This window comes from Onthophagus taurus, chromosome 5 (genome assembly GCF_036711975.1).
Source record: "Onthophagus taurus isolate NC chromosome 5, IU_Otau_3.0, whole genome shotgun sequence".
Lineage (NCBI taxonomy): Eukaryota > Metazoa > Arthropoda > Insecta > Coleoptera > Scarabaeidae > Onthophagus > Onthophagus taurus.
The window spans coordinates 3,614,800-3,638,522 of record NC_091970.1 but is presented as its reverse complement, the minus strand read 5'-3'; the positions used below and the strand labels follow the sequence as shown (position 1 = coordinate 3,638,522).

The 23,723-nt window shown below is 30.9% G+C and overlaps 3 protein-coding genes and 2 long non-coding RNA genes across 12 annotated transcripts; 2 read left to right on the top strand and 3 right to left on the bottom strand.

The window, feature by feature from the left end:
• Positions 1-819: 819 nt before the first annotated feature.
• On the top strand, positions 820-5,377 carry LOC111426600 (uncharacterized). Of its 2 annotated transcripts, none has more exons than XR_011640259.1 (3): positions 820-944; positions 5,150-5,201; positions 5,254-5,377. It is a non-coding gene; the product is annotated as an uncharacterized lncRNA (long non-coding RNA). The 2 variants fall into 2 exon arrangements; XR_011640260.1 differs by lacking the exon at positions 820-944 and adding an exon at positions 4,621-4,726.
• On the bottom strand, positions 4,150-9,863 carry LOC111426599 (Allatostatin double C). Of its 2 annotated transcripts, XR_002707854.2 has the most exons (5): positions 9,659-9,863; positions 8,507-9,157; positions 6,079-6,225; positions 5,676-5,838; positions 5,441-5,627 (listed from the first exon to the last, which is right to left on the bottom strand). XR_002707854.2 is itself a non-coding variant. In XM_023061206.2 (4 exons), exons 2-4 carry the CDS (start codon positions 8,666-8,668, stop codon positions 4,290-4,292), a joined length of 405 nt encoding a protein of 134 aa, XP_022916974.2. In that variant the 5' UTR covers positions 8,669-9,157; positions 9,659-9,863; the 3' UTR covers positions 4,150-4,289. The 2 variants fall into 2 exon arrangements, 1 of the variants encoding a protein (XP_022916974.2); XM_023061206.2 differs by lacking the exons at positions 5,441-5,627; positions 5,676-5,838 and adding an exon at positions 4,150-4,385.
• LOC111426582 (uncharacterized) lies at positions 9,694-14,305 on the top strand. 3 transcript variants are annotated; one of them, XR_011640261.1, is made up of 4 exons: positions 9,694-9,736; positions 9,830-9,948; positions 10,396-10,604; positions 10,726-14,305. It is a non-coding gene; the product is annotated as an uncharacterized lncRNA (long non-coding RNA). The 3 variants fall into 3 exon arrangements; XR_002707850.2 differs by lacking the exons at positions 9,694-9,736; positions 9,830-9,948 and adding an exon at positions 10,234-10,293 and having other exon boundaries at positions 10,768-14,305; XR_002707849.2 differs by lacking the exons at positions 9,694-9,736; positions 9,830-9,948 and adding an exon at positions 10,234-10,293.
• LOC111426577 (serine hydroxymethyl transferase) lies at positions 12,409-15,302 on the bottom strand. Of its 3 annotated transcripts, none has more exons than XM_023061182.2 (7): positions 14,291-15,302; positions 14,020-14,228; positions 13,819-13,964; positions 13,559-13,689; positions 13,302-13,497; positions 13,064-13,249; positions 12,409-13,010 (listed from the first exon to the last, which is right to left on the bottom strand). In XM_023061182.2, exons 2-7 carry the CDS (start codon positions 14,211-14,213, stop codon positions 12,466-12,468), a joined length of 1,398 nt encoding a protein of 465 aa, XP_022916950.1. In that variant the 5' UTR covers positions 14,214-14,228; positions 14,291-15,302; the 3' UTR covers positions 12,409-12,465. The 3 variants fall into 3 exon arrangements, with proteins under 3 accessions (XP_022916950.1, XP_022916949.2, XP_022916951.1); XM_023061181.2 differs by having other exon boundaries at positions 14,536-15,302; XM_023061183.2 differs by having other exon boundaries at positions 14,294-14,518.
• Positions 15,303-15,729: 427 nt separating this feature from the next.
• On the bottom strand, positions 15,730-23,500 carry LOC111426575 (Ubiquitin-specific protease 7). 2 transcript variants are annotated; one of them, XM_023061178.2, is made up of 7 exons: positions 23,012-23,500; positions 22,615-22,799; positions 21,915-22,160; positions 18,783-20,827; positions 17,574-18,106; positions 17,373-17,516; positions 15,730-17,319 (listed from the first exon to the last, which is right to left on the bottom strand). In XM_023061178.2, the coding sequence occupies exons 1-7, from the start codon at positions 23,097-23,099 to the stop codon at positions 17,222-17,224; spliced, it is 3,339 nt and encodes a 1,112-aa protein (XP_022916946.1). In that variant the 5' UTR covers positions 23,100-23,500; the 3' UTR covers positions 15,730-17,221. The 2 variants fall into 2 exon arrangements, with proteins under 2 accessions (XP_022916946.1, XP_022916947.1); XM_023061179.2 differs by having other exon boundaries at positions 22,615-22,775.
• Between the last annotated feature and the right edge of the window lie 223 nt (positions 23,501-23,723).

Here is a 23,723-nt window from a genome sequence, read left to right as displayed (position 1 = left end):
ACGAATATGAGGATACAACAACAAAACTACAATGTAAGGGTAATGAAATTTTTGGAATAATATGGGAAGAGTCCGCTTCGTGTTGCGGTTTATTCGTCCGACTTATATTGTGTTATAAAGTGAGGATGGGAGTAAGAGGGGGATAGAAAATAAAGTAAATAACCCGTTTTTCCTCTTGTAATATTTTGAGATATTTCAAATTGTTTAATTTCAACTTCATGATCTGTCAAAAAGAGAATTTGACACATTTGAAACATACAGATTTAAGTTGGTAATAATTTTTTTTTAATTATAAATAATTAAGAAATTCGTTAAGTGAATTTTTAATTATTTGAACTAATTATATAATTAATTTAATACGTTTTTAGAATCAAATTTAATTAATTCCTTTTTACTATTAAATTACAACAACGCCATTTAGCGTCATGTTTAATTATTACCTTTGTTTACTTCATCCTGCCAATACTAATCAATAAAATTATTGTGGTTTTAGGTTATTAAGTAAGATAGGATTACGAAGAGGATGAAAAATAAAGTAACGTTATTTATATAATTAAATATTAATAATTTCATTTTAATTTTTTTCTTCAAAGTCGTATGCTTCATTCTTATCATCGGAGAATGTAAAAAAAAATATTTTCTGACTTATATTGTGTTATAAAACGAGGTTGGAACTAAGAAGAGAACAACATTTTAAGGTATTTTATATTAATTCGATTTCAAATTACCTTTCAATTTTATATCTGTCAAGAAAAAATTTAAGTTGGTATTAATTTTTTTGACTTATTTAAATGTAAGTTGGTATTAATTTTTAGTTGTTCACATTTAACCTAAATCTCCATAAGTCTTTATTTTTCAAAGTTTAAAGTTTTAAAAAGTGATCATCAATTCTCATTTGAAATGGACCGCCGATCGCCGGAAATGAAAAAGTTTTCTTTGTGGTGGTAAGAAAATTGCTTTTCCTAATATAGTTGATTTAAGATTTGAGGATATTGTAAAAGTTGAGAAAATTCTTTAAAATAAACCGTTTCCTTGTTTATACCGAACGAAAGAAGGGTACTTGTCAAACATAACGCTTTAAATCTATCCTTTGAAGTATCCAAAGTTACTTTAAAAAAAATAAAGGGCATAAAAATACCTTTTAGTAAGTAACTTTATAAATTCTTATTCGCGGAACGTTTTTGTCAAGTTTTGCAATACAAAGAAAGGTTTTTTACCTTTTAAGAAACGTTTACAGTGCATCTGTTTTAGTTAGTTAGTATACTTAGCGTCGCTTGGATTATTAAATAAGAGCTCGGCTTTTAGGTTGAGTAATTTTTATTAATTCTTTCTAACCTATTTTTATCGAGTTTTATTACATAGACTAGACGTCGCATAACAAGAATTTTACGACCCACGTTTAATTATTGCAACAATAACCTTTAATAAAACGATAATAAATCGATTTGAATGATTTTATCATTATTTTAATGCTCGATGTTACATCAACGAAACCCAATTATGCACTCAATTTCGCGTTGCCGCAAAGATTTTCCTTCTAATTCGCGCAACAGAGTCTCCAGACGCAAAGGTCATTTACGGATCAAAAGACCTTTACCGCGTGCCCTCTTTTAGATACGTCTGATCAAAATTTCCGACCGACTAAGTATTCAAACGAGATGATGAAGGTTATGACGTGATGTACCAATGTCAATTTGCATTATGTTTAAAATATTTTAATAATTTTGGTTAAAACGAATAATTTTTATTGGGATTTATTGAGTGATTGAAACGTGTCAAAAACGTCCACTCGCTGTGTATACAATATATAGAAAATATGATTATAATCGGTATGGGAATTGTGCATATGAACAGATAACAGCACACAGAGAGTTATTTGCGTGGCAACCCATTAAAAACGAACGGTTCCGGCGGAGTTAAGCCGAAGATTAACGCCGTAAATCCATAGGTGTTTATTAAATCGGTGTTTTTCAACCCCGGGTGGTGTAAAAGCGTCGGTAATAATTATTATTCGAACGCCAGATTACTCGTGATATCTTATTTAAACAAAACCCGAGTTTTTGCGTAATCCACTTTCATAAAAAAACCCGACGGGATTTATATAGGTTTTAGATTATTCGTAGCGATTAAAACTTTTCACATTTACCCATTTTAAATTTTTTTTATTTTAATTAGTAAATTTGAAATTGTACACCAACAACTAAACACATCGAGGACGAAGAAACATCTCATTACTTATCATACCTGAGAAGGAGCGATCGTTAAATGTGAAAGTGTCCCTTTTAACAATGCTCGTTAAATATGTAAGGCGATAAGATGCGGAAAAGAAACAAGAAATAAAAACTCCCCCTTAAGTGATGGATAATAAGTTTTAAAACGTCCGAAATATCACAAATTTTAATAAAAACGTCTTTTGTAATCCAGAAAAAAACATAAAAATCTGTCAATTATTAGTTATATGTCGCTAATATTGACGTTATATTAATCTAAAATGTCAAAATTAAATGTTTTTTTATGACGATAATGAAAGTTTCAATGAAAATTGCTTTGAGCTATCTAATTATGAAGAATTTACTGCGATTATAGTAAGGTTGGTAATGAAAGTGATGGGAAATTAATTCTCTGTGACTACGTACATACTATGTATACTAAATCACAATCAATCACAATTTTGACGTTTCGTACATAATCTAATTCAATTTTTGCTACTTTTCGACTTTTTTTATAAAGTTTTATTTTAACTCAAACATTTTTATTTGATATCTAAAATAGCACCTTTATCTTCAGTTTGCGATATAAATCGTTTCTTAACTCCGAAAAATAAAATCGATGAGATTTTATTAAAATTTTGACTTTTTTGAACGTATCCTAATGCAGCGTAATTTCTATTAGAGACTTTTTCTACACAAATTTTTATTATTAACTAATCACTTTTTATATCATATCTTAAAATATCATCTTTTATTTTCAATTTATGATATAAATCGTTTCTTAACTCGAAAATATAACATCAATGACAATTTTAAAATTTTGACGTTTTCGAATGTATCCTGATTCAACTTAACTCCTTTTAAAGCCTTTTTTATGCTAATTTTTATTATTAACACATCAATTTTTTATATAATATCTTAAAATATCATCTTTTATCTTCAATTTGTGATATAAATCGTTTCTTAACTCCAAAAAGTAAATTCAATGACGGTCTTAAAATTTTGACGTTCTCGAACGTATCCTGATTCAACTGAACTACTTTTAAAAACGTTTTCTATACTAATTTTTATTATTAACACATCAATTTTTATATCATATCTTAAAATATCATCTTTTATCTTCAATTTCTAATATAAACCGTTTCTTAACTCCAAAAATAATGTCAACGAGATTGTTTTAATTTTCACGTTTTTGAACGTATCCCAATCTAATTTTATTTCTAATTTTAGCTTTATTTCAATAAAAAATTACAACAACCTAGCACTGAATTACAATTAAAGCTAGAAATAATCGGGTTTAGCCGTCTTTAAAGACGTTCGGCTAAACCCGAATGATTCTAGTTGAAGGTCTAGTGATAGTTCTACTTTTAGTTCGATAAAAATAGCAACAATCTATAGCGCTAAATAACAAAACAATAACTAACAAACACGCATGAATAAACTAAATTTGGTCAAAGCGTGTTTTCATTGTGCTTAATATCGGTTATCTCGCACAATTTACCTTTTAATATACCTGTCCCATTTGATGATAGATTATATTGACTTCAAATCGAAATTTCACATCATAAAATCTGACAGGTTAAATTTATTTGATGTGGTAATAGTTTCATCAGAATTTCGTTGATGCTGTTAACCCAAAAATAAGTTGATAGTATTGTTCTCATTAATTCATTTTTACGTTTTTCTAAATTCAATAAATTCATTTTTTTAATGATTCCAAATTAATTCCAACATACGCGCCATCTATGAAGTAATAGCCAAACCAATAAAGTAAATCAATAAAAAATATTTTTTTTATATTTATTTCCTTAAACAGTTTTATTTATTCGGATTCTATTTGCAATCATTAAATTAAATTCGATTTCGTGCCCCGCAATAACCGTCGGGGATTTTGGTTTTTAAAAGGATTTGTTTGTATCGATAAAAACAACAATTTTATTTCGGTATATTTTTAATTATTACACAATCTCTAAATACAATGTGAAGTAACAAAAAATATGTTAATTATTGATACATAAATTATTTTTTTTTATATAAACTAGATCAGTACTTATCGATATTTATCCATTTACCTTAATTTTAAAAGCACGTAACCGCGTTAAAATAACACCTCCAATAAACCCGACCTTTTTGTTGATTCGTTAGGCCGCCGTGACCTCTTCTTTGCAAATCCATCTGGAACAAATAAGGAAAACGAAGAAAAACTTCGGTAAATCAATTTGTTAGAAGTGCCAGGAACCGTCAAAATATTCTACTTTATCGACTTAATGATTTAAATTGATTAATAATAGATGTCGTTAATATTTTTAATTTAATTAATTAATTAATAATAAAAGCGTCAAATCGAAATGTATCGATTAATCTTTTTTAATTATCCGATAAATCATTAATTTTAAACGTTCCCTTCCGAGTTAAAGTTAATTTGCGTTCTTATTTTGATCGTTAAAATGAAAGGATTACTTATTTTCGCTTTTTTATTAACAACCTGGTTCGTTATTAGCGAGGGAAGTGTGATTGTAAGTTAAAAAAATCGTTTTTAATTTTATTTAATAAAATTTTTTGTATAAAAAATTTTTTTGTAGAAAAAACGATTTGTTTCTAATGTTTTTAAAACAGGTTTTGATATGATGGGGCAAGCTTATAATAAAAGTATGTTTCGATTAATCCTCATTCTCGTTTTTAAGAAAATTTTTTTGTTATTATGCAGCTAAAACTTTCATGGGAAAAGTTAAAATGGTCCCGGTCGATGTGGTGGTCGATGTTGTGATGAAAAGCGTTTTACATCAGGATGATTAAATCTGTTATAAGAGATGTCTGATTTAATTAAAAAAAAATACATAACAATTTTTTTCATTTATTGGAATTGTTTATTATTTTATTTTTATTAAATTGCAATACCAAGCACGAGTAATTATCTTTAATGATTCTTTTTGTTTTAGGGGCTTGCGTTCAAGGTTGGAAAAGGCGTAATAACCGGAGTTACAAACGAAGGTACTTATAATAATCAATTTAATTTTGACGATTCAAATTTGTAACTTTTTAGCGGTTAATTATGTTAAAGAATTAGTCAAAATTCCCAGCGATGTAAGGGCAAAGAATGAGGCGAAAGAATTCGTTAATGAAACTGTTGTTGAATTTTAAATGATCAATAAAAAGGTTAATTTACATTCCACCTAAAATACAAATGAACCAAAATTATGATTAAAAGTGACAAGTATAAACGCCAAAACTTTCGTCAAAATTTTTAATTAATAGATGGCGCCATTCGCTCTATTAACATATGACATTTCAACATACAAAAAATTAATTTCCCAACGGATTAATTGTAGCCAATCTACCCATTACATCAACAGCTTGATTGGTGAAATTATTCAAAACTTCCTTAGTTGTATTTTGGATATAGTCAAAAATCGCGTCCTAAAAGCATTAATTTTATTTTAATTCGAAATCAATTGAATTACTTACATCAGCGAAACTCTCCCCAATCAAGAACACAAGCCCAATTAAAATCAACGCAAAAACGAACATCATTTTGGTCGTGTTATATTTAAAAAAAAATATTTCGCAAATCCTTTATATACCATGAATTACGCGCAAAAAAAAACCTTGTTGCATTTTTATCTTCAATCTAAAATTAATTTATTTTACGTAAAATAAAATAAAGTTTCGATGACATAACGCGGCGATATTATCGAACAACAAGGCTAGAAGTACGAAATCAAATTTCGCAATATCAATCCGAGTTGGAGTGTTATAATCAATCCGTTTGAAACCTTATACCTGCGTTTCGTCAAGCTGGTTATATTGTGTGAAAATCGAGAATTTAATCGTGGGGGAATAACACACATTTCTAATTTAAATTACTCACTGAACGGACATCGTCTTGTCTTAATCCGTAACCGGAATGTTTTCTTTGCGCCTCTATGTTCCTTTGATCCTCTTCTTCAATCGCTTTTTGAAGGGCCACCATCAAACGATCCACTAGTAATGCGGCTCGTTTTCTTGGCACAACCATCTAGAAATAAATAAATAATTATAAATTTTGAGGTTATATTAATATGTCAAATTTGACATTTAGAATCTAACCTCTGATAATAATTTCAACCGGTTGATTTCATTTTTATTGAATGTTTCTCGTTTTTATTAGTGAGAAACCATTAATTGAAAATCGCAATACTTGCTGCTGTTGGCCCAGCATGACACCGAAGATATAACACAAGGACTAACTGCGTGCTTTTAACAAGAAATATGCAATCGAATGTCGCAATAAAACAATAATGGGATTTCTGTATGTGTAGTAATTAATAGTTCTTATATTAAGAGAAATATAGAGGAGAACTTAATAAAACAAAGTTTTATAACCGCACTTTTCCAATTTTATCTTACATTAAAAACTTAAAATTGAGAATGTCATCCAACAATCGCGACAAGATGAATTTTCCCCTCTTGAAACAAGCAGTAAATAAAGATTTTTCTGATTACTTTTCACATGAAAATGTCACAACGTTTAATTACTCTAATTTAGCACCACATCTCAAGTGTAAAATCAAACGAAGAACGCGATTCCGGTTGAATGAAGCACTCGATAAACGTCCTTTTAACATTAAAATCACTTTTACGTCAATTAAACACCGCCAATTTATTTATAAACAACCTTTAAGACATATTTTATTCAACAAAGACAAATAAAAGGTTGTTAATTATGTTTTTATCGTAGAAACTTAAGTGAGGTTATCAAATATCAATATTCATATTAAGCTGTCAATTTGAAATTGTTGGTTTTAATTCAAAATTGATGATGCATTAAAATCAAAACACATTAAGTCGATTTTATTCATTTGTTGTTTAATTATTATTTAGGTTGAAATTAAATTTTTTAAATAGTTACTCACCCCATCTATCGGTTATTAATCGTATTAAATCGCGTTTTAACACTTGATAACCACCGCTTGAATTTCTTCCTAAAATTGGTAGATTTTGCAACAAAAAAAGGGTTATTGAACCAAAAAATTATCAAAATACGTTTTTTAATAGCCAACATATTAATTTATTGCGTATTTGAGAGTCCAACAGGCGATTTTTTTCTTCTTAAATTAAGTGAAGATTTTATCGGAACATAACCTTACTTTTACGCTGTTAATTTTAAGTGTTGGGACATTCTTGAAATTCGAAATGAAAACAAAGTAAGTCAATTTCATTAATTCTAAATCTAAATTAACATAATAAAAGGAAAGCAATCTTTGTTTGGGTAAAATTTAATTTTTACAGTTTTTTTAAACAATTACTCAACCCATCTAGCGGTAATTAGTCCTATTAATCGCGTTTTGACAGTTTATAACCACCGTTTAAATGTTTTCCTAAAAAGGTAAATTTTACACCAAAATAAGTGTTATTGAACTGAAAAATTTATCAAAATACGTTTTTGAAGACCTAATCTATTAATTTATTGTGATTTTAGAATCCCTGATTTTTCCCCCTCAAATGAAACGAAAGTGAAACTGGTGAAACTTCATGTTCTAACCGCAAAAATAATGCTGAATTGAGGTTTATGGATTCCTGGAATTATTAATATCGTTATTACGGTTTCATTTTATTTCAAGTTTTGTATTAGTCCGATGTTTGATGTTGTCCGGATTCAAACAGAGATGTAACATAATGCGCTTGACGCATTACATACATATTCATAATGACAATTGAGCCGCGAATTAGGCAAACTGATGAATAACGTGTTATATCCGCCGACGCAACCCGTTCTAATCAAAGGCAAATGCAGGCAAATTTCCGACAACTACGTCAATGTTATATTCGAATAATTGTGTAAAATGAAAAATCTTTTCAAATGAACTAATGATACATATTTAATATATGTACTTAAAGAGAAATGGGGCCGCAAATGTTTAGCGTGGGGGTTCTATTGTAATAATTTACATGCACTCAATTGTGCCGCATTTCCCAACTATTGTTTATGAACGCAACTAGCTCGTCTCTGTCCATGTTTAGATAACGAATCTCCATTACACTTAAACGGAGTGAAATTCAAAGTAAAAACTCGAAACTCTAAGCACATTATAATGATAATTATTTTCATTTATTTCTTTTTTATGTTGCATTTTTAAAAAGCGACCCAGATTTTAACTTAAAAGCTAAGAATTTAAAATTTTAAAGTTGAAATTATGGAGATTTTGATCGATTTTATCCATCATTTTTTTGGCCTTTTGACATGGTAATTTGATCAAGATTACCCTTTTTTATTTGCTCTTGATGTTTTTTTTAAATAATAAATAAAATTTACTTACCGGATACTCATCGTATTTAACATCGAAGATATAATCGGAATCGTCGGTAACCCTTTCCGGGGCTGCACTTTTTTTTTCAATCGGGCTGCATTGAACGCGATTTTGAATCGAAAATAAAACGAACAAGTCCAGAATGATGAAAAAAATCGTTTTATTTTCCATTATTACAATTAAGATTAATGTTTTTCGCGCGCGCTTTATGATTCGACTTTGATTTTGATTCAATTTTCGAATATTAGCAATCAATTGCTGTGGAGTGGGTAAACTGTTCGCGGTTCGGGTTCGGGGGAGCGTCGCCCGTAATGTTATTGCTGGAGGAAAGGAAGAGTTTATATAGGGCGAAGTACCACCTACTACCCCCTAACGCAATCGCACCGCTAAACACAACGGCTAAGTGTCGCCACGGTCTCTTTCTTTTTTCACTTTTTTCCCATTTTTTTTTTTTGTAACTGATTTTTCCATCCCCTTCGGCAATCCTTATACACTTTGCGATAAAACGATTTCTACATTACCGTTTGTGTACGCACACAAAGTGCATCACTTTTATATCCCTTTTATCGGTCATTATTTCATAATTTTTTTAAAACATTTTTTATGAAACGTCAAATTTTGATATTTCTGGTTTCCATGGTTACCATATAAAAATTATATCTAAAAAAAATAAATTTTAACCCTTTTTATAAATATTAAAAAATATTGATTTTAAATTAATTAATCAATATTTTAAATAAATTATTAATTAAAAAAAAGTTAAGTAATAACCCCATCTAGTGACAGTTTCACGAATTCTCTTTGGTCACCTTTGGTTACATCAACTTGTCAATACAAATCGATAAAATCGTTTTAGGAAGAATAATTAATTTAATTCGTATTTATATCCGATTAAGTTTAATCTAGCTCATTTATTAATCGAATTTGTTCTTATTTATTTTTCTATTTGTTGCGTACATAATTCTACATGAAAATTCAGTGGGAGGTTATCGAAACATAACCTAACAATATGTATATTAAGCTGCCAATTTGACGTTATTAGTTTTAATTCAAAATTGGGTGATTCATTAAAATCAAGTCAATTTAATTCATTTGCTAATTAATTATTAATTAATTAGTATTTGATTTAAAAAATTTTTTTTTAATAAAATTATTACTCACCCCATCTTTCGGTAATTAATCGTATTAAATCTCGTTTTGACAGATTATTATCACCTCTTGAATTTCTTCCTAAACTTGGTAAATTTTACAACAAAAAATGCGTTATTGAACCAAAAAAATTATCTAAATACGTTTTTGAACACCTAACTTATTAATTTATCGTGATTTTAGGATCCACGACCCCATTTTTTCTTTTCAAATTAAGTGAAGATTTTATCGGAGCATAACCTAACTTTTGCGCTGTCAAGTTTAAGTCTTGGAATATTCTTGAACATCGAGATGAAAACAAAGTAAGTCAATTTCATTAATTTTAAATCTAAATTAACATAATAAGATGAAATTAATCTTTATTTGGGTGAAAATATTTTTTTACAATTTTTTTAAACGATTCACCCCATCTAGCGGTAATTGACACTTGATAACCACCGTTTTAATTTCTTCCTAAAATCGGTAAATTTTATATTTCTTTTAATTAATCAATATTTTAAATAAATCAATTTATATAAATAAATACATTTTAATTAAAAAAAAAATTGAAGTAACAACCCCATCTAGTGACACTTTCACGAATTATCTTTGGTTACATCAACTTGTCAATACAAATCGATAAAATCGTTTTATTTTTAGGTTATAAAGTAAGATAAATTAATTTAATTTGTATTTATATCCGATTGAGTTTAATCTGGATCATTTATTAATCGAATTTGGTCTAATTTATTTGTCTATTTGTTACGCAGGTGTTTATAAGCAATGAGGAAAGTTTAAAAATCCTAAGATGTGATGTTTATGGTGGAAAAATTCCGTGGAAAGGATTAATTCATTTAAAAATTGCGATACCTTTTAGTTTTGTGGTAATACGATAATAAAACTGTAAAGAAGGATTCACTCTACCACTCCAATTGAAGAAATTTATGACACCGTTTTAGTTTCCGATTTGATGGAAAATGTAAGTATGTAATAATAATTTTTTTAATTACATATAAAAATATCTACGATTAAACATCGATATAAAGATCTCGTTAAAATCGACTTCAGATATAACCTACAAAATATTTTATTATATACAGGTGTATATATTAAGCTTTTACTCCATATCTTGATGCTTATAGTGCTTTAGAAACTTTATTATCATCAGTAATAATTTCTATGGCCTTATAAGATGGATGATTTGCAACTGGATATGATATAAATATGATTTGAAGAACTTTATCGGGAATATAAATGGGAGATTATTGATGGTGAGACATTTAAAAGCAAAAAAATTTAGTTGAGAATGGAAAGAACTTCATAGAGACCAACCTAAAACTATAAAACAAAAACAATAATTATTTCTAATTGAAAATGTTTTATTGAAAACAAAACAATTCAATTCCTTTTAAAAGTATTTGTCTTAGAGAAATTGTAAAAGAATTTCCGTCGTGTCACTTGCATCTCTAAAAGGTATAGAATGTAACTTAAAGTATACATCTCGGAAGATAAACCAACAAACACCTCTGCTTTCGAGTGAATATATATATTTTTCAGACAGGTGAATTTACATACAAGATTGAATTTCACAATTTCCATTGCCAATCAACTAAAAAGGATTTTTATGCAACAAAATTTCAAATTATTTAGTTTGAAATAACTGATAATTCGGTTTGTTTCCCCTTCGTTTCTTTTTCCGTCGTTAGCCGTCAATGAGAAAGTCTGGAGGGGGCTGCAACCTCATTATTCACAAACTCGTCTTGGCAACGTTACACAATGCGAAAACGTTATATTGTGTCGTGATAATATATTGCTGAGTGTCACCACAAACCGGAAAACTTCTCACGGTTTTTTTTTGATCCTACAAAAAAAAACTACACAAAATTAAAATAATCCAACTCAAATATTTGTTATTACAACCGAGCGAAAGATGAATAAATTATTAAATTTAATTGAAAAGATTTATTAAATAAATATTGATTTCGAATAATTATCGCTTCCCTTCACGACCAATTAAACGGATTAATTATAATCAAAATTGAAATAAGTACTTATGTGTTAAATGAATGGGCTAATACGTAGAATTATTTATTTATTATAAAATACACTCTGTTATTGATTAATTTTATTATATATTGAATCAAATGAAAATACTGTTTGAGGCAACCTCAAAATTGTATTTTGACGTTAAATGGAAAACAACCCCGTTTCGTGACAACAAAATGACATAAGAATTAAACAGTTTTATTAATTTTTATTTGAAAACATATTTAAATATTTGGTGGTAATTAATATTTATTTCAAAATGCACTTTTTTTTATTAAATATTGAATAAGATGGAAATAGGTATATTAATAAATCTCCGCGAGATAATCTTTGTCATTTTGACATTTTAAAAGGGGGAGCAATTCCGTTTCTATGACAACAAAGAAAAAAGTCATCTTGACGTTTATTAGAATTAATTTCAAACTTCACACTCATCCAGATTTTTATTCATTTCGTAAGATTTAAAAGCTTCCTGACAGTAAAATAAATGCGTAACAAATAAATGTGACAAAGTGAAATACAGCTAACAATAATAATAATTATAACACCCTGGAAGAGTTCATTTTTACTGGTAACAATAAAATTTATTGCCCTCCGAGTGCTGTTTATCCGTTCTTAACGAAACGGAACCGTTTAATGTTTATTACTATCCAATAACCGATTTTACTCCCAACAGTAAACACATTATATCGGATATAAAATGGGGCAGATTTTTATTTAAAAATAAAACGTAAGAATTAAAGAATTAAAAATATTTTATTCTTAAAGAATCTGTATTATAAAGTATCTTAATTTTAGTATTCGGGTAATCCGGGGAGGGGGAATTTCTCGCAAAACTCCTCAACTTCCTTCTTTAAAAGGGCAATTTTTCCCTTAATCTCCTCGTTAGATTCAATAACTTTCTTATAATCAACCAATTTGGGTCCGGAAATAACGCTAATTTCCAAACCTAATTTAAGCCCGCGATCGATGAAATCAACGACACGATCGACATCTTTTTCGGTGAACCCCCTGGTGGTGATGGCCGGAGTTCCAAGTCGAAAACCGGACGGATTTAAAGCACTTTTATCTCCAGGAACCGTGTTTTTATTACAAGCAATTGAAATATCCTCCAAAATCTTTTCAGCTTTCGCCCCTGATAACCCAATTTTTCTTAAATCAACCAGCAACATATGAACATCAGTGCCCCCTGTAGCTATATCATAACCTTTCGATACTAAACCCTCCGCAAGTCTCCTAGCGTTTGCAATAACTTGCTTTTGATATTGAATAAATTCAGGGGATTGAGCTTGTTTCATTGCAGTTGCGATTGCGGCAATTGCATTGTTATGAGGGCCACCTAAAAATTAATTATTATATAAATTAAATATATCGATGAAAAATTAAATTTACCTTGTAATCCAGGAAAAACAGCTTGGTTTATTTTCGATTCTAAATCATACATTATATTTTCCCCTTTTGCGTTAGTTGAGCGAACTCCTTTACGGTAAAAAATCATTGCAGCGCGGGGACCTCGAAGACTTTTATGGGTCGTCGTGGTAACAACATCGCTGTACTCGAAAGGATCGGACGTTACACCTAATTTGGGAAAATTAATCAAATCTAAAATCAATTTTTTTATTTAATTTACCCGCTGCAACTAATCCCGCAATATGAGCCATATCAGAAAACAAATACGCTCCAACTTCATCGCAAATACTCCGGAATTTTTTGTAATCTAATTGGCGAGAATAACAACTCACTCCGGCTACGATTACTTTCGGGCGGAATTGACGTGCCATTTTTGCAAGGAATTCATAATCTATTAAGCCTGTATTAGGATCAACCTACAAAAAAATCAAACAAATAGTAATTAATGTAATGAGAAGTTAGGTTATGTTTTAATACCTTATAAGACATAGATTCGAAAAATAAGGAGGTAGCTGATATTTTTTTCGATGGTGTTTGAAATCCATGGGTTAAATGCCCACCATCAGGTAAATCTAAGCCCATAATTCTTCCGTGTGGTTCAGCAATTGCTAAAAATTAATTTAAAATTAAAATTTGACATGTCCGAGGTCGGTAAAGTAGATATCTTCCCAAAAAATTTATTTGATTAATATATCATTATAAATTAATAATAATGAATTAAAACGTTGTGAACGAACCTGTATAAACTTGGAAATTTGCGGGTGATCCCGATAAAGATTGAACGTTGACTCCCCATTTCTCCGGTTTTAACCTAAAAGCTTGTAAAGCCCTTTTTTGTGCGAGAATTTCTACTTCATCAATGAATTCGTTTCCACCGTAATATCTAAAATATTATATATTAAGATATACGAAGAATTAATAAAGATAATTGTTAATACCTCTGCCCGGGGAGCCCTTCGGAATATTTATTATGCAAACACGAACTTAAACATTGTAATACTGGTAAAGAAGTGAAATTTTCTGAAGCAATTAGCTCCAAACTTCTCATTTGCCTTTTCTTTTCGTTTTTCATCATGTCGAATAATTCGGGGTCGGAGTCCCAAACGTTGGAATTTAATAGATTCGTGCTCATCTTGTTGATTTGTAACTGAAAAGTTATAAATGAAGTAATGAGATGATTTGAGATTATAAATTGCGAAAAGAACGAACCACGATGTTCTTAAAATGTTCTTAAATGAAAAAAAACTCGATGTGACGCGAACTAAATTCAAAGCAATATTGTGAGGTTATTTATCGAAACGGGTTTTAAATAGCCGGTCAATTTAAGCGATAACCTCTTATTTGTCGATAGAATTAACGTGTTTAACGAAATGAAATCAAAAACCAAAAATACGTTACGTTATCGGTTTTTTTTTACTTAAAAACGATGATAAGTTAGGTTTGTAAGCGAATACCTTGCTTAAAACTCGATTCGTTACAGGAAGTAGGCGGGAAAACATTCTCTTATAACCTATAAATCTCGTGTTACTAACACAACTAAATTGAGCGAAATTAAAGCTAATTTGGATATTAAATTGTTTCTTATCGATGATTTCATGTTTTAAGACTTTTTTCTGGGAGTTCATGGGGGGGTCTTGATAACTTTATCGAAATCGCTTAAATTCGTTTTAAAAAAAAGTATAAATATGTTTGATATGAGAAGAAGTTGTGATGAAATCATTTCGAAAATATGATACATACAGTTGTTCACAAAATTGAGTACCTATACAGGAGAATGGAAAATAAATAATTGATGAAAGTGTAAGAAGAATAAGCTAGAACAAATCATAACAGATGCCGAAAAACAACAAGGCATTAGGAAAGGAAAATACTGAAAATACTATTTGAGATAACCTCAAAATTGTATTTTGACGTTTTAAAAGGAAAACAACCCCGTTTCCATGACAACAAAATGACAAAAATTAATTAGCAATTTTAATTTTCATTTGAAAAAATTTCGAAAGATTTAGTGGTAATTAATATTTATTTCAAAATGCACTTTTTTTATTAAATATTGAATAAGATGAAAATATATTAATAAATCTTTACGAGATAATCTTTGTCACGTTTTAAAATCAATTCCGTTTCTATGATAACAATGAAAAAAGTTATCTTGACGTTTATTACCTGAAACTTTCTAGTTCTAGTTTTGTTGTTATTTTTATTGAACTAAAAACAGAACGACGCAGCTGTCAAGCTGACTGGGTGTTATCTGACGTATTTTCTGAATTACAAAAGATGTAGCAGTCCTTTTAGATTCTACCGTTCTTGAATGATAATTGATAATAGAAAAGAAATCAAGAATCAGACAAATGTCAATATACATACATATGTATGTAACAATTTTAGAAACAAAAAGGGAAAAAAGTTACAAATTTCGTTTTATATTATTCGTATCTTCCATCATTCTCGTGTATACTCAATTTTGTGAGCAACTGTATGTTTGTTATGAAAAGAAGTTGTGACGAAATCATTTCGAAAATATGATAAAAGTAAATTAATTTTTTGACATTGACAACCACGTCATTTTTGAAGTTTTACTCGTTTCCATGGAGAGACGTTGAACGCAAATAAGAAGTCAAGGTTAGGTTATGAAATTTAAAAATGGATTTTATCTTAATACTTTTATTGTTCACAATCTTTGTGGTAAATTTACAGCATAACGCTAACCGTTTATATAAAATGGGTGTTTTGCGTGAAAATAAAATTAATATTGTTAACATGAAGATTTTTTATGTAGAAACCATCGATTTTTATGATCCTTCTTCCCATGACAGAGAAAACGTTAACAAAATACACTGTCCGTCTGAATTAACAAGCACCTACATAACGATCCCCCTTTTTATTAAATTTGTATTAAATTAGAAGTCTCGGAAAGTTTTCCGCAATGTTTATTATTTTTCTTTTTTTTACATAGAAAATGAATAATATTTACAAGGCATTAAGATTAAAAGCGGCAACGAAGATTCGAATTCTATCAAATTAAAGTAAATGTTTACGGTAAACTTTCCAAGGGGATTTATTCTCGAATTTTCTGCAATTAATAAATCTTAACCACTCACTCCTCACGATCAATTCAATTAATCCAATTAATTTAATTAATCAACGTTGTTAGCAGCTCATTTACAAATATATTTATATAGTTATTTTAACCACGTTAAATGTTAGTTTCATCATTTTCTTGACACATCTTGTAGGATAAGAATGAATAAATACATCTTACGCTTGCACACAATTTAACGAAAACAGAAAGTACAAAGTACAGAGTGATGCTTTAAATTAATTTTTGATATATTTAAAAATATTAATTAAAAAAAGAAAACCATATTTTTTTTTTAATAATTTTTTGAGTTGCTATTAACTTTTAATCATAATCTAAAATTTAATTTTAACCTGTCAAAATATGATTAGTGATTAAAAATATGGTTTTAATTTCTTTTTAATTAAAACCGCATTTGCCTCGAAATGAAATAATTTCGCTCACATTTAGGGAGACAACTTTTATTATAATACAAATGGCGTACAATTTTTTCGAATATCTAAGTTATTATCCATTATCTACAATAAAAATTTGAAATCAATCTCTTTAGGAGTGTGAGAGGCGATGCGTTTTTACTTTCTTTTTCTCCATCGTTTTTCTTTAACAACATACACTTATAAAGTTAATTTTTGCCATTGATTGTTGAGGTTAACAATCGTTGGGTAAAGATAACTTTATTATTAGAGGCCGAAACGCGTTTATTTCCGCAAGACTAAAAAAAAACAAACTGCATTTAAATAAGGCGGCTAAAGTATATAATTAAAAATTAAACTCTCAACAACTATATTATTAGTTAATATAAACTTTCACAATCTTCTCGGCCTTTGTTAAATTAATTAATATTCATCCGTTTTCTTCTACCGATGCTACCACACTTGTTTATTTTTAAGATATACATTTTTATAAACCTTTAGCTAGGAAGGAAATAAGAGAGAGAAAGAGAGAGATGAAAGAAAAACGGGAGTTTTCCTTTATATGCTTTTTAGTTAAAAATTGTAATTAATTAATTAATAGTGTGGTAGTAGAAGTAGTTCTTTGCGTAAACTTAAAAAGTCTCAGTCTCAATTATAGATTTTTATCGCTTTCTCCAAGTAATTGAACCTCGCCCTTTTCGGGGCTTTGTTAACGTGCTCCAATCCCAACCAAGGTCTCCCAGCAGCTACAATTAATTAATTAATAACAATTAAATCAAAAAGAATTAATTCGTCTTACGTTGAGCCGCATTCCATTTAAACTCGGAGAGATTAACAACATACTCATCGTCTCGAATAAATTGGGGTTGATTCATTGTTATAATTGCAAATTTGATCTTTTCAAAGTCTTTCTCGGGCAAAGCTAATTTTTTTTGGATACGCTCTAAAAATTAAAATCAATTTTATTAATTATTTGTATCAAATTATTTATTATATTAACCTTTTACTCTCGCAAACGGTTCTCCTTGCTTAATTCGAATCAAAAAGGGTGCTCCAAAAGTCGAAAAAGCCTCCTTGTGGAAATGAGCGCACGGAATCAACATTTCATCATCGCCCATGTGTAACTCATCCCTCGGCACCTCCTCTATTCGATAAATCTTAGTCGCGCAGAGCGTTAATCCTTCCAAAAGAGTGTCCTCTTTGGGCCCGAGCGAAACTTTATTGCACGAGACCTCAGTTAACCGTAATTTTCCTGTGCTCCCCTCGGAAAACTCAATCTGCTTTTTCGCCTCTTCGAATAAATCGCCGACGGTTCCGTTTTTGTTCGGGTATAAAATTAATTCCTTTTCATCACGCATTTTCAAACCAATAAAGACGCATTTAAATTGTTTTTTAGTTTCGAGCTCGTTCACCCGGATACTTAGTTGTTGGTAAAAGATTTTTTTCGGCATCTTCGGCTTTGTGAACACCAACAAATCTTTTAATGTTCCTTCGAATGTGCATCTTAAAGCGTTACCTGGACTATCTTTATAACTAAAAAATAAATTAATTAATTAAGTATACTAAAACCTCAATATCAAGGTCCTTTGAGTATTGGTTATGTTTACTCAAGGGACCTTGTCTCAAAAATTAGAGAATTTTAAATTTGTCGTTTGATATTGACAGTATTGGAATATTACGATTTTAGTGATTTTGTAAATTAGGTGAAGTGACAAAAAAATTAATTTGACAGTTACAAATGTCAGGTAAGGTTTCTTTTTGAGTTTTTTCCAAATTTTAAACTCGCTATTTTTTTGTTCTAGATTTCTTTGTTGTTGTGTATTTTTATCGAAGTAACTCTAGACTTGGAACTCGAAGCATTCAGGTTTAGCTGTATGTCTTTAAAGACTAATAATTATCCTTGTTCTAGGTTTAAGGTTAATTCTGATTGTTATTCAGCTTTAGATTGTTGTATATTTACTTATTTGTATATTTAGCTACATTGTTGTATATGATTATTGAACTAAAACTAGAACAAATAGTAGCATTAGACAATCATTACACCTAGAACTAACATTAAGGTTTAGCCATCTTAAGAGACATACAGCTAAACCACAATGTTTCTAGTTCTAGATCTGGGTTTGGTTCTGATAATGCTAGTATACAACAATCTATTTCTAGTGATAGAGTTAATTCGTTATATCGAGGTTTTACTCTAATTACAACTTACTTTTGGCATTTAAAGAACTGCAATAAATAAGGATCGGTGCCAACTCTTTGGGCAACAGCCCTAGCTAATTGATCATAAGTCATCCGTTGAGATAACTCCATAGTGAATCCTTGATCATTGGGTATACACTTATCAACGAAGGTTACTTCAACCCTATGAAACAAATCTTTAAAGAACTCAACGCAAGTTGGTAAATCGGAGAGCTCCTCTCGATCCTCCTTTTCAAACACGATTATATCCCCGTCCATTAATTCATCGAGGACTCGCTCCAACGACGAATTTAAGTCGTTAATTCTATCGACCATATTCGGTCGAATTTCTTCGTACAGAACCAACTCGGTGTCTCGGGGAAATCCGGCCCTCTCGTTCAACATAGGGACGATATCCGCTAATTTACTAGTAACCGCTAAATAACTATGTCCGCAATAATGAATCTTTTTCTGTTTTGGGTCGTACATTTTAAAAAACATTAAAACATCCGTTTCCTTATCAAACGGTAACAACGCGGTTAATTCAGAATCGGGCGGAAGCAACTCCAAGAATATATTCCAAGGATTTTGATTTTCAGATGCGTCGATTACGCTTTTATGTAAATCTTGTTCTTGATCCAACATGCTAGGTCGAAAAGTGTTGTTCGATCTAGTCCCAAAAGGCCAAGGTCGAATTTGTTCAGGCGGATATTTAAAGCTAACCGCTAACATCTCGAGCATTTCAGCAACCGTAGCAGTCTTTTTGATCTTAAAAACGCGATAACACGCCTTTTCAGGATCGTATAAATCATTACCTTGGTGTCCATCGAAGGCATCCTCCAACAAAACGTTTATAGTCATATATAAATGAGCTTCACTCCGTTCTTTACGCCTCACTTGTTCCATTCGTTTCTCCTCGGCTAATCGATCGGCTAATTCACTCGGAATATCCGCCTCTGAGACTTCCTTTAATACGTTATGCAACTCGGAATCGCGGATATAAACCAACATATACGCGTTAGTACAATGTTTAACCGTCATGTTCATATCTTCTTCGTGGCCCCCATAATTATAATCAATCGCCTCTTGTTTTGTACAACGCGAAACCACATCATCGTCGAATCTACACCATTTTCCGTCACCTTTCGGATTAATAAATACAACGTAATGACCACCGTGATTATCACCGGAATGTACTAACACAGCATGTAAGGTGTAATTCGCGGGATTAGTCGGATCCGGGTCTTGAAGATAATTATCCAAGGAGATCTTTTCGTAAAACTCAAAACGATCGTTAAACTTAACGGAACAATCTGTAATGGGATCGTATTGGAATCGCATTAAATGTAGATGTAAAACTGGGGGAAACGATGAGAAGATGACTCCTTTTTCCGCGTCTTGTAAGCCGTGTTCGCCCGCGTCGTATTTATTCTCTCCGTCAAGGGTTTCCGTTGCAATGTAATCTTTGAAAGATTCGTCAATGTTTTTTTTACCTTTTATATTTAATTGGATATCATAAAAAGTTTCCGTACGATTACTAGTATAATTAACATTTTTACAACGGATATAAGAAACCATTTTGCCTTCAAACAGCTTCGGAACGGTTCCCTCGACGCAAGTTCCTTTCATTTTACTCTCCAATTTATCAAGTAAAACGCGTAAAAATTCTTGAACATCGTGCTGCATAAAACTATCAAGCGTTTCCCAACCAAAACTCTTAGTTAACTTCTTCGTACCAACCGGCTTATCAGAAAATTGTAATTCGTGAAAAACCCTTTGTAGAGCTAACGCAACCGACTTCGTAGAGTCGTCGGACTCCGTCGGCATCTTATAAACGGCTTTGCGCAACTGATTCGTAAAGTATAAAGTTTGCAATAAAGAGTTCATATAACACGTGGCACCTTGATTTTTCAAACCAACGTAACCCGTGTGTTTTTTACTATCCCAAGAGACGCCGTGAGGGGCATCGGCGCATACGTGCACCTCCAAAGTAATCGTATCATCCTTTATGTAACCTTTTTCTGGATCCAACACATCATTCCAACTCATAAAATGCGAAAATCCCCAATCGTTTTCCTAAGATAACAAAATTAATTATAATTGGTATAATTCAAGAATCATCATGTCACTTAAAAATCGACAATTGTTTTTTAATCGATTCAAGTAAGCCATTACAAATACAAAAAATGTGCGGGAAAGTGTAAAACTTATCGAAATTTCATCACTTTAAAGTTTTGACGTAAGGTCACTTTTTGTCTTCAGACGACCGATACTTTCTAGTTTTAGGTCTAGTGTTAGTTCTAGTTATAAATGTTGTTTAGTGTTAGATTATGGTATACTGTTATTGAAAAAAAAGAAGAAATAACACTAGACCTTCGGTCTACTTTTCTAGTTCTACTTTTAGTTCAATAAAAATTAACAACAATCTAGCGCTGAATAACAACTAAAACTAGAACTAACACTAGACCTAGAACTAAAAAGTTTCTGGTTTAGCTGTGCGTCCCCAGACCAAAACTTTGCCGCTAAAAATTTTTAAAGTTGAAGTTTGTTCCGAATGACAAATGAAAGTGATTTTTCGGTAAGAGTATAATAAAAATAATTAGATTATAATTGACATTATAGCTTTGTTTCAGCTAACGTTATAACTGGTTGGAAGCTCGTCAGATGCAATCTCACATGTCATTTGATGCAGTGAACTTCAAATATGGCGGCATTATTTGACAGGTGTAATTGCATCTGAGGAATTCCCAACCAGTCCGAACGTTAACTGGGGCCACACAGTGGCTCCAAACAGTTATTCTGTGGTTGGAACTTTTATACATATCCTACCCAATCCAACCTGTATTCTAGTGGTTCGGTTCTTAGCTGAATAATTTCAAAATATCCCCAAGAGATGGCGCCACATGCGTTCAATTTTTTAGTACGAGTTTTTTTTTTAGCTAGTTGCATTTCTACGAAGCTATTTTCTATGTGAAATGCATTGCTTGTGACGTCACATCGAAACTCTAATGTGGTTTTTCATATGTTCTATACTTTTCCGCACTTTCCTTTTATTTTTAACGTGTTTTTTGGGTAATTTCACGTTGATTAAAAATTGATTAATGCCACATGATTCTTGAATTTTTCCAATTAATTGCATTAATTTTAATCAAAGCAATTTTACCTTCGAATAAAACAAATGTTGAATTTTTCTAGAAAAAGACTCCACTTCCTGTCGAACCGATAACAATCTTAATTCAGCAACTGCATAACACGACCAAGAACTTGATTCACTCTCTCCGTTACATTGCAAAAAGAACCCAAGTGATTTTTGGGCTGGTGTCCTTTCTTGCGCGTGACTCGTTCTCGGCATTACCATTATTTTCCACGGAAGGTTTCTAACGTAACATGGTGGAGATAGCACAGAATCCTAACAAAAAAATAAATTATGTTTATGCCAAAAATTTATAGGTTATATTTACGTCAACATTTTTAGGTTATGTCATTTTTTTTTTAAATTAATTTAAAAATTTATTAAACTCAAATAATTAAATTAATTTAAATTAAATTGTTTATTTATTAATTTAATTAACAACAAAGACTTTTGTTTTCCTGTATATTTCACGAATACAAAGAGAACAAGGATTGCCAACCTAAATATAATTTGTCCCAATCTATTTTTAAATTTATCTTTTATCTTTCGAAAATCTCCAGATTAATATTATTTTTTTAAAATTATTTAAGTCTGAATAAATACAACAAGATTTTACGAATTTATTTTCTCTCCATGGGTTGATTTTTGTGATAATATGACAATAAAAATGACATCACCGGAATTATTAAAAATATATGTATGTATAAGAAAATGATGTCGATTAACTCACCTTGAGCTTGCTGAATTGCGGTACAACGAAATGGAAGGTGGCCTCTGACCGGGCATCGTCTTCCTCATCCATATCAATGTCTCGGGTGCCTACTGCGGGTTCAGGTTGGGGCCCAATGGCAGCATCTCCGTTTTGGGACTCCATTTCGCCTCCTCCACTATCTGTTATATAGTCCATTGGGGTGACTGCATGAGATTTTTTTTTAGAGCTAGTGGCGTGTATGTGATTTCTTGACTCACATTGGTGACATAGCAATTAGTTTGTTTTTTACATATTTGATTTTTGACATATTTCGGGTGTTCTTTTTTTTTTGACAAGTGACAGATAGAAATAATCACAATGACAGATGGAGTATTGGACGAAAAATTTTCTTAATTTTTATTAAATTCCAACTTACCTTCTTGCGTTTCCATTTCTTCGACCTCGTTGACGTTATTTTGGGGGTTGATATCGTTACGCCTGTCTTGTCCCGTCACGTGGTTCATCGTTGATGAGATGAGGGGAGGCGTCCGAGGTTCCTTTTTGCTTTTTTTTGGGCCAACTTCTTTATACGTTGGAAGAGTGTTCCCGGTAGATGAATCGCACCGGTAAACGGCGTTCGCGTACGGATTACTACTATTACTGTTCCTGGAGCCGGCGACTGTGGTCAATTTGACGAAGTGCTTACTCGCGATGCGCCCAATGTCTGCTATTTGTCGAACCCTCTGACCGAGGGACACGAACTAGACACATATATACACCCGTCCCGGCGGTCCCGTAAGCGTACGGGAACCCTAACGTTTACGGGCGTTTACCAAAAAACTCTACAACAACGAGACACGATATCCTTTACACCGCACACCGAGAAAACAAACAAAATGGAGGACTCACTTCCATTTTGCGATTTTAGACAGATATCGCGAATTGTCAACTATTACTGCCATCTTGACGTTTATACACAAATTACACACTGTACGATAATTTTAGGTTTTTATTCTTAGATGGCGACACTTTTTAATTATTAATTTATTTATTTTTAACCTAGAAGTCATTTAAAACATGTTAAAATAAAATCTTTTTGTTGCAGGAAATCCAATCATTCAAGAAGATTCCAATTTAGTTAAGGACTA